Raw genomic sequence first — 10,624 nt, 5'->3', positions numbered from 1 at the left:
ACACACAATCATGTTTCAAGAAAGCAAATAATTGGTCTTGGAGAAATTTTGTATGCTTATTTGCTGCTGTAAATTTGTGCATATAGGAACCTTTGGAAGCGTACAGATGAAGATCAGAAGAATGCTTGCGCATATTTGGATCCATTATGGTTTAACAGTTACGTTAATGGGGACAAAGAACAGAAATCAAGAATTCTTAGATGGACAAAGAAATTGAAAATATTTTCAAGAAAATATGTGTTTGTCCCTATTGTTCGTTGGTAGGTCAGTCTTGTTTTACCTCGTGGATTAACTTATTTGATTGCAAAAGAGCAATGGGATTTCCACTTTCGTAACTGCAGGGGACATTGGAACCTCCTTGTCCTATGCCACTTTGACGAGACAGACTGCTCAGATGCAAAAAAAGGACCGCGAATGCTGCTGCTGGATTCACTTAACACAACAGATCCGAAGAGGTTGGCACCTGAAATAAGAGGGTATGGTCCTTCTATACCTTCATCTCATACCTCTAATATAAGTATAATACTGATCTTAATGATGATGCACATGTTTTGCTATATTACGGTTATCTGACTGACCAGTTGTTGTGTCTAGTAGACGATTCATATATTAGAAACAAGATGATGTTCTTTTGGTTGAGACTTGTATGCACTGTTGAAGTAGACAACAGGGTTACCTGTACTCCTGTTGTCACTCATGAAGATTATGCCATGAATAGTATCCATGCCAGTGAGTCAGCCCAAGACAGTAGCAGAATGTGCGCTCATCAAAATCCAGCTTCGCACATCACATCACAAATCATCTAACCCTTGCTGAACATAGTTAGTGATGTGTATTTAGCGGTCCTTGTCATTTATCCTGGAGGTTTTTAGTCTATTTTTGTTGAAAATTACTTTAGTTATATATGTATAGGTAAATTATCTGGGGCACCCAGGTGCCTGAGCACCTTGATTGGGTCAGACCCGTTAGTGCATTTGTTTAAAAGCAACCAACCTCGCATTTCATTAATTCCCAATTTTACTTGCATGCAAGACATACCATGTAAGGGATAACACCAACAGACTGAATATGCTTGTGATAGCACATAAGCAACAATACTGTATCATGCTCACAGCCCTATAACTCCCTGTTTTATTTAATCTTTTCTTTGCTGCTTTATCAGATTCATTCGTGGTATTTATGAAATCGAAGAGCGGGAAGAAAGTGTGCACTTCATAAAAAAAATCCGTCTTGAGTTTCCTAAGGTATGATGTTTAATAATTGCTTTTTGAATCTAGAGTTCTTGTCATCATCCACAACAAAACTGTGCAGGTGCCACAGCAAAACGGGGAGGAATGTGGTATATATGTTCTTTACTTCATCCACTGTTTTCTTCAAAACGGAAAATTGGCAGAAGTTCTTCAGAATAAAACACTGGAAGAAGATTTCAGCCAGCTGGTGTGCCATACTGTCATGCATTTCCATCTTCTCACTCCCTTGTTCTACTTAACAAATGCTTCTCTAATTTGTTGGTCTATGAATAGTTTGATGATGGCACCTTTGATCCAGAGGAACTAGAGAACTTCCGCAAGGATGTTCATGCATTCCAAGTGTATGTTTCTCACGTCATCTTTATTTCCTGCATGTTAAATTTAGTGATGTAACTGTAATTTCTTTATGACTTTGCAGGGAAAGGAGTACCGAAACTGGACAGTAGGTGGATTGTGGCATTGTGCTGCATATATGTAGTTAGTTATTACTCCCTCCGCTGGACAGAGGGGGTATAAGGCAGTGGAAATTTTCATCTTCGCTGGTAGCAAATTCTGAGGAAGCTTGAAGGTCGTGGAGAAGCTGGTGGTAATATACAGCTTATGCAGCCGAGAGAAAGCCGACTCCATGGAGCTTCGTGACAGTTAGCAGGTGTTATATGATCTGTACTGGATTCTAGAATTGTTGTGTATCAACTTTATGGACTGGAATGATCTCAATAGTCTCAACTTGTTTCTCGAAGTCTTAAGAGCAACTCTAATGGGGCTACCCATTTCGTCCGCGGCCGTCACAGAAAAAGCGGCCCAACGTGCGGACCCAAACGGACGCGCGCCCGTTTTTCGTCCGCGAGCGACCTATTCCCGGCCCATTTTTGAGTCTGATTTGCGTCGGCGCGGACACGTGACAGACGCGTGCGCTCGCCAACTCCTGTCCTCGGGCCCGCTGGTTTGTGACACATTGGCCTCCCCTCACATCCCCCATCCCGGCCAACAAGCAACCCTCGCCCCCGCCTCCTCACTGAAGCTGCCGCCCATTTTTGCCGGCGACTCTTCCAGCTGCCGTCGCCTCCACATCCGCCCAGCAACGCCGCCCCTCCCCTCAGTCGCCCGTCGCCGCCGTTTTGTCGCCGGGGAGCAAACTGGTTCCCGCCGGCGCTTCCCCCAACGCCCAGCCGCCTGCGACCAAGAAGATGCCTCGCCGCCCCCGCCACATACGACCGGCACGCTCGTCGGACGCCGTCACACTCAGAGGACGCCGGCAGGGCAGCTAGTTGGTCTGTGGGCGCCGCGTCTTCCCTCGCCGACCGTCTCCTTCTTTGACGCCCGCAAGCTGTTCGACAGTTTGCCAAGGTACGAAAATGGACTCCGCCGACGAGTTCTTTTTCCACAATTTCCGTTGCGACTCCGACGATTCGTCGTCCGACGACGAGGAGGAGATATTGGCTGCCGTCTTGGTCCATCACCACCTGAACAACCAGCGGCCGTTGTTTCGTGGCTCCATTCCGGGCCACCTTCCGGCGTTGAATCGTAATCGAGAGCGGGCATTTCCTTCTCTGGAAGGACTACTTTGACAGAAACAAACCCGTTGTTCAAACATCACAAATTCCGCCGTCGGTTCCGTATGAGTAGGCATGTTTTCAACCGTATTAGAGAGGGAGTGGTCGGCTATGATGACTACTTCGAGTGCAAAGAGGATGCCGTCGGCAAGATTGGTTTCTCCTCTTATCAGAAATGCACTGCTGCCATCCGAATGCTTGCATACGGAGTGCTCGGTGATCTCATTGACAAGTACGTCCATATGAGCGAGTCTACATGCCTAGAGTCCCTGTATAAGTTCTGCAAGGCTGTGATTGCTGTGTTTGGCCCTGAGTACTTGAGAGAGCCGACAACTGAAGATACAACCAATTTGTTGGCGATGAATGCCAGCAGGGGCTTCCCGGGGATGCTTGGCAGCATAGACTGCATGCACTGGGAGTGGAAGAACTGCCCTTCTGCTTGGCAAGGGCAGTATAAGGGACATGTCAGGGCTTGCACTGTCATACTAGAGGCCGTGGCGTCTCAAGATCTCTGGATCTGGCACTCTTTCTTTGGCATGGCTGGATCACACAATGATATCAACGTGCTTCATCGCTCGCCGGTGTTTGATAGGCTTGCCAAAGGCAACAGCCCATCGGTGAACTTTACTGTCAACGGCCACAACTACGACAAAGGGTACTATTTGGGTGACGGTATCTATCCTCAGTGGACCACTATTGTCAAGGCAATACTGTCGTGGAATTGTCACGGCAGATGTCCTAGCAAAAGGACTTAGTCGTAGAGCCATCGCAACTAGGAAGTTTAAACGGGTTAATCGGGACAAAGGACACGAGAGATTTTATACTAGTTCGGCCCCTTACGAAGAAGGTAAAAGCCTACGTCTAGTTGTGTTGGAATTGCTGGGGTTTCGATCACCAAGAGGCTAATCCGACGGCTTGGTTATCGATCTCTTGTTTCTTGCCCTAAGCCGCCACCGGGTCATCCCCTTATATACACGGGTTAACGCCTGGCGGCCTACAGAGTCCCGGCCGGCTAATAAAGCGTGTCCGGCTCAATGACTTCTTTTACATGCCTTTCCTTACAAGTCTTTCCTTACATACGGTGGTTTACAATATTGGGCCTTAAGCCGCCTCTGGGCTTAGGCCTTCTATAAGCCTTAATGAACTATCGCCTTGACTGTTTTCTGGGCTTCCTTTATGACCTGTCATTGGGGCTGACCCGGCCCCTCCTGGGCGGGTCATAACTGATAGCTATATCCCCAATATTAGGCCCCAGGTTGACTTTGAACTTTGTTCTTTATCAATCTTCAATACTTAGACAAAATCCATCTTCTCTTCGCAAAAAATTTTGTAACCCGCCATGACGTCATCTCTTGAAAACACAAAAAACTATCATGACGTCATCTTCTCAACGGTTCTTCATCTTTAATGCTTTCCGAGAATCGAGGCGCCGGTTTGGTTGGACAATCATTATATGGGTCTTTCTCGTTTTTTGCACCCGCCTGTTCACTTATCCCCTTATAAATAGGCACGCCCCGGTCTTTCTCATTCTCCTCTCTTCTTCGTCTTCCTCCTCTCGCGACCTCCGCTGCTACTCGAGCTCCGTCGCCATCAGAGAGCCCTTCACCTCCGCCGACCTTGGCCGCTACATCGACCGGATTTGAATCTAGAAAACGGCGGCGACCTTCCGCGGAAGATCTGTGGCTGTAAGCATTTCCCTTCTTGCTCCTTAGATCTGCATTAGGGCTTTCTAGGTCTCTGCATGTTCTTCGCAGTTCATCGCAGTTTCTCCGTAGTTCTTCAACTGCAGCCTCTTCTTGATCCCCAAAGAGATATATGCTTGTGGGGTAGTTGTTTTTGTGCCTGCTCTTGACACTGATAGATCCCTTTTCCCAGTATAAAGGCCTCATTAGGACTCACAAACTCATCTGTGCAAAAAATTTAGGTCTAGAATTTTTCCATTTTGAATAGCCATTTGATCTGGAATAATATCAAGCAATTAGGAAACTTGTTTGTCTCAACACTTAGCCGAATCTGTTTTCTCAAATATCTGTAGTCATGGCGGCTTATTGCGCTGGCTTACGTGTCCTTATATGACATTAGCCCTTACTTAAGCCGCCATTACTCCCCTGTACCATTATCATTGAATTGAACCGGCATGTTGCTTTCTTTTCAGTTCGTCTTTTGAACATCATGTCGTCCAAAGCACCGACTGTCTGCAACTGGGTTCCCTCAACAGTAACTGAGGACAATTTGAAGGAGTTCTTCTCCATAAGATTTTTGCCAGGGAAGAATGTCATGTCTTATCGTGCACCTAACCCGGACGAGGAACGGCCCAATCCAAAAGATGGTGAAGTTATCGTCTTTTCTGATCACATGAACCGTGGCTTTTCCCCACCCGACTCAAAGTTCTTCAGAGATGTCCTCCATTTTTTCAAACTCCACCCTCAAGACATCGGGCCTAATTCTATATCCAATATCTGCAACTTCCAAGTCCTCTGCGAGGCATACCTTCAAGAAGAACTGACTGTGGAACTCTTTAGAGAGTATTTTTATCTGAACCACCAGAACGAGTGCACCAATGGCCCTAGCTTGGAACTTGGGGGTATCTCAATTCAGCATCGACATGGCACGGTCTTCCTCCTAATAGTCTTGCCGAGTTATCCCAAGGACTGGAATCAGACTTGGTTCTATTGTCAAGACACTTCACCAGCAAATGAGAAGCCGCTGTCGAGTTATCGCGCAGAGCGTCTTGACTCCAAGTTTGCACTCCCTGACAAACTCACTGTCAGCGAACACAAGAAGCTGATTCCATCCATTAAAAGGATTAACGCTTTATTGGGGAATGGCTTAACCGGAGTTGATTTGACCCGGTGCTGGGTTGCGTGGCGGGTCATCCCTCTAAGCCGCCGATCCAAATTGATGTATGAATACGGTGGAGGCCCAGACGACTCTCTTCATCACAGCTCCGTTCAATTAAATGAAGAAGATATTGTTGCAATGTCAACCCTTCTGGTGAACGGCAAATACGAAGATTGCAGTAAAGTCGGGTTAAACCCCTTCTGCCAGCTTAACCCGGTGCCAGAGGTAAAGAACCTCTGCTCTCTTCCTCTTTGTATTTTTCTCAACTGTTTTAAATACCTGCACGACCTTTCATCTTGCTTATTTGTTTATAGGCCAAATCTGACTTCTGGAAAGCCAAGTACGACCACGAAGCCGACAAGAAAGCTAGAGCCGCCGCCATAATTGCCAAGAAGACGACCCGGAGATCTAAGAAGAAGAAGAAAAGCACCGCTGAGGATCTGTTGAGACTTGACGATGACACTTCTGAGTCGGAGGTAGCCCTTGACTCCCTTGGCCAGCTTTTTAATAATCTTATTAACACTGATCATTGCGAGGACGACACGGGGGCCAGTCAGGCCGTAGAAGAAGATGTAACTATTTCCTGTGACTCAGCCCATTTGCCAAGCCAGAAACTTCGAGTCGTAACCCGGAAAGTAAGGTTTTCACACCCTTTGGCTTATTTGGATCCTCATTTTCTTTTGAAAAAATAGCAACATGAGATCCGCCGTCAGGCCCAGAACGACGATGAGCCGCCTTCTGTTCTTCAACGGACTCCTCAAAAATGCCCGAATGAGGTTTATTTCTTCGTCTTTTACTTTTCATTACTGGATCTTCTCCCTTGCATTACTAACTTTATTTTTATCTTTGCAGGAGGTGTCTCGCTCTTCTGGTGACTCATCTCAAACTCAATTCCCGGCCTTTAAGACTGCCCCTGGGTAAGTAAGAAATTATCTTTCCTCTATGTCTTTCAAACTGTTTCTTTATACTAACTGTTTCGTAACATCTTTCTTAGTGGCCAAGCCAAATCCAAGAAGGCCAAGGTGACTAGGCCGGCGGAAGACCCGCCAGTCCTTGCACCTGAACCGGCCATGCCACCTTCTCCCCCTCCAACTGAAGCGCCAGAAAACCCGACGGCCAACACTCAAACAGATCCTCCTGAGCCATCAACTGACGATACCATCGTTAACCCTTCTGCTACTGGACCATCCAGCTCGGCCAACCCGCCATCACCGTCTGCCCAGGACGTTCTAATCATTGGAAGTCGCTTTTTTGAGCCGGGGAATCCCACCGTGTTGGTCCGTCACACCGCGTAACAAGAGGCCCTGGAGAGACAGAGAGTGTGTTTTGATATTTCTCATTATAGCCATCTGAATGCCAATGACATATTGTTCGGCTATCTCATCCATGTGCACTCCAGCCGTGAGTCGGAGATCGAAATGGTCAAGCAGTTGCAGCTGAAGTATGAGGTATGTTTTTCCGGCTTACTTATATTCTGCCAGCCCCCAAGTCTGTAGATTATGATAAAACCTGAATGATCTATAGACTTATGATATAGGCTAAAGCTTTACCTTTAGATTTTTCTGAAGTCCAATAAATTAGAATAAACTTCACCTGTAGTCCCCAAGGACCGGTTCACTTGATCATAAATGAGCCGACACTTTTAATTTCATAACTGTCTTGTGCCAAACCCAACTGATATTGTAATCCGGCTTAATCTTGATAGACTTTCTGAATATTATACATTAGCCCCCAAGTGCCAAGTGTTGTTACTTTGTAAGGTACTTGGGACTTGAAATATGTTAGAGTCATAAGAAACTGTTTTGGCATACATTAGCCCCCAAGTCTCATGTGATTTTGCAGTGCAAGGCACTTGAGACTTGAATCTTGACTCTTGAACTTTGACACACCTATATATGTTTTGCAGAACGCCCTGTCTGAATTGGGTTCGCAATTAACTTACGCCAAGACCCGGCTGGTGGATCAGGAGGCAGAAATCAAGGCTGCTGACTCCAAGCTTCAATTAAGTCTTGCTGAGACAGAAAAATTGAGAAACAGCTTGACTGCCAAGAAGAAAACCTGGGCTGAAGAGAAAACACTGCTGACACAACGCACCGAAAAAACAGAAGCAACTCTTGAGGAGGTTACTACGGAGCTGGCCGATTTAAAGAACCGGTGTCTCAAATGGTTTTCGCATCTTTGGTAAGCCGTCTGTACTGATCTGTTTCACCTTCTTGTGACTCGGACAATAAACCGCCTGCTGACCCCTTAAATTGAAATATTATGTGCAGGCCCGCGAAGCAAAAACCTGAACCAGGATAACATGACGAAACTGAAGGCCATCTATACCTTAGTGGAGCAGTTGTACATCGGTGCCCAACGAGCACTCGCTGCTATCTCTCCCGCCAATCAAGGACGCAACCGGCTCAGTGACGTCTTGAAGAAACTGTCAATCTTACCCGCCAGGTTCCAAGAGGTCAAACGATCCTGCGCTAGAGCCGGAGCTTTGACTACTTTGAGCCGTTCCAAGGCTTGGGTGCCAGATCTAGATCCGGTGGATGTAGCTAGGGGGTACCCGACTGTAAAGGAAGACGGGTCTCCCTTTGAGCAAGATGACTTCATGGCTTGCGTGAGGGGAGTTCGACCTCAAGCTACCATCCTTGGAGATGAAACTAATATTGACAAATACCAGCCGTGTTTTGATTTGGAGAATAAGATGGAGACTCCTTCCTACAAGGTGACAGACCTTATCCCGCTGGCTCGCCAACACACGTTTGCACCAGAAGTTGATCCAGCTGGCTTGATTGATGACGAATCAGAGTTCGTTGCCGTGAACGGCTTTGATTGGTCCAATCCTAGCTTTCAGTTGACAGAAGGAGGTGAACCGGCAAGGGAGGAATGAGAACAATCTTTGTGGGCTTGTAAAAGCCTTGTAATAGAATTAGCTTTGAACACTTCGAATTTTTGCCTATGCCATCGTGCATAAGACGCCGTTTGTGACTCTGTGCTTCCTTATGTCAATATATGCGTTACATTCATGGTTATCTTTGTAATATTTCTACTTTGTTCTTGTAGAAAGGAAATACTTGCTTGGCGGTTTAACGCCGAACGGGTCAGAATACCCGGTTCATGACCAAAAAGTTTTATCATAGTAGACAAACAGAACTAAACGTAAAAAGAAACAGGGTTGAAATAACCTTGGAGTACCACATAAAGAAAATGTTCATAAACAACAGTCATACATGTATCTTCGACCTCTGGACCACCGGTTTATATGACCCGGGTGATGAGGCTGACGATCCAGTCCCTTTTTTTGAGAAGTCAATGCTTCTGAATACCTGATGATTCTTATGCCTTGGCGGTTTATTGTCAAATAGTCAAGCCGGCGAAAAAAACATGCTGATTGTTTAAAATAGAGACAATAAAAGACCAATAAGACAAACACCAGGTGATAAACAATATAAATAACCTTGTAACTAAAAGTTGGGGGTTTCTGATTCGAATACGATTAGTAAACCGGACCAAAGGGGTTAAGCTAAGATTCGAATACGGTCAAATAGCCCGCAGTGGCTTTGGCGTTGCGCCGATCAAGAGGGTACCGACAGCTATGTTCTCTTTGGTTCGAATACGACCTATGTTTGAACGGGAAGCCCCCAAATGACCTTGAGAGGTTTTTGACGACCCTGATTCGAATACGATCTAAGTCGGGCCCAAAAGGGGTTAAGCTATGATTCAGATATGATCAAGAAGCCCCCTAGTGAGTTTGGCTTTGAGCCGATCAAGAGGGTTACGACAGCTATGTTCTCTTTGGTTCGAATACGACCTATGTTTGAACAGGAAGCCCCCAACTGACCATGAGGATTACAGCTAGATTCGAATACGATCATAAGCCGGACCAAAAAGGTTAGACTTGATTCAGATATGATCAGCTCCTTAATAGTCATTTTAAATAGTAAAAGGAGTAAAGATTTATAATCGCTAAAAAGGAAAAAGACAGAGGTCCTGCTTTATTACTTATCATAATATATACAACGCCAAAGTATGTACATGATGAGAGCCGATGGCTCAGGTGTAGTATAGCCGAAGTTGAGCAATGTTCCACGACCGGCGGGTCTCCTCCTCCGACTTACGTGAGTCTTTGTGCTCTCGAACGTCAATGAGGTAATATGACCCGTTGTTTAAGTTCTTGCTGACCACAAAGGGTCCTTCCCAAGGTGGGGATAGCTTATGTGCATCTGATAGATCATGGATGAGCCAGAGCACCAAGTCACCTTCTTGAAAAGTCCAGGACTTAACCCGGCGGCTGTGATAGCGGCGCAGGTCCTGTTGATAAATCGCTGATCGAGCTGCTGCTAAGTCTCTTTCCTCATCTAATAAGTCAAGCGCATCCTGTCTGGCTTGTTTGTTATTAGCTTCAACATAAGCCGCCACACGAGGCGAGTCATGATGGATGTCACTGGGCAGCACTGCTTCCGCTCCATAAACCATGAAGAAAGGTGTATAACCCGTAGACCTGTTAGGAGTGGTGTTGATACTCCACAGCACCGAGGGTAACTCCTCCACCCAACAACCTGGTGTTCGCTGCAAGGGAACCATAAGCCGGGGCTTGAGACCTTTTAAGATTTCCTGATTTGCTCTCTCAGCCTACCCATTAGATTGAGGGTGAGCTACAGAAGAAACATCAAGCCGGATATGCTCACGTTGTCAGAACTCCTCCATAGCCCCTTGGGATAAATTAGTGCCATTGTTAGTGATAATGCCGTGTGGAAAATCAAAGGGAAAGATCACCTTTTTCATGAACTGAACCGTTGTGGCTGCATCACACTTACTCACTGGCTCCGCCTCAACCCACTTTGTGAATTTGTCAACTACTACTAAAAGATGTGTATTTTTATCCTTAGATCTTTTGAAAGGTCCAACCATGTCAAGCCCCCAGACCGCAAATGGCCAGGTGATTGGAATCATCCGCAACTCTTGAGCCGGTACATGTGCTCGTCGTGC

General features: G+C 46.1%; 1 protein-coding gene across 1 annotated transcript in view; it reads left to right on the top strand.

Annotated features, from left to right (window-relative positions):
* LOC119283572 overlaps window positions 1-7,945 on the top strand; it is a 9,330-nt gene extending 1,385 nt beyond the window's left edge. The window contains exons 5-17 of the mRNA XM_037563055.1: window positions 87-260; window positions 342-476; window positions 1,163-1,244; window positions 1,312-1,437; window positions 1,524-1,589; window positions 1,669-1,692; window positions 2,977-3,439; window positions 4,959-5,020; window positions 5,959-6,120; window positions 6,497-6,561; window positions 6,639-6,921; window positions 7,551-7,825; window positions 7,915-7,945. Of these exons, the coding sequence (XP_037418952.1) occupies window positions 87-260; window positions 342-476; window positions 1,163-1,244; window positions 1,312-1,437; window positions 1,524-1,589; window positions 1,669-1,692; window positions 2,977-3,439; window positions 4,959-5,020; window positions 5,959-6,120; window positions 6,497-6,561; window positions 6,639-6,921; window positions 7,551-7,825; window positions 7,915-7,945 (1,948 nt within the window). The remainder of the gene's footprint in view (window positions 1-86; window positions 261-341; window positions 477-1,162; window positions 1,245-1,311; window positions 1,438-1,523; window positions 1,590-1,668; window positions 1,693-2,976; window positions 3,440-4,958; window positions 5,021-5,958; window positions 6,121-6,496; window positions 6,562-6,638; window positions 6,922-7,550; window positions 7,826-7,914) is intronic.
* The last annotated feature ends 2,679 nt before the right edge of the window (window positions 7,946-10,624 follow it).

The sequence above is a fragment of the Triticum dicoccoides genome, chromosome 4A (assembly GCF_002162155.2).
Source record: "Triticum dicoccoides isolate Atlit2015 ecotype Zavitan chromosome 4A, WEW_v2.0, whole genome shotgun sequence".
Lineage (NCBI taxonomy): Eukaryota > Viridiplantae > Streptophyta > Magnoliopsida > Poales > Poaceae > Triticum > Triticum dicoccoides.
The sequence above is the reverse complement of the archived record's forward strand: the minus strand, read 5'-3'. Positions and strand labels throughout refer to the sequence as shown.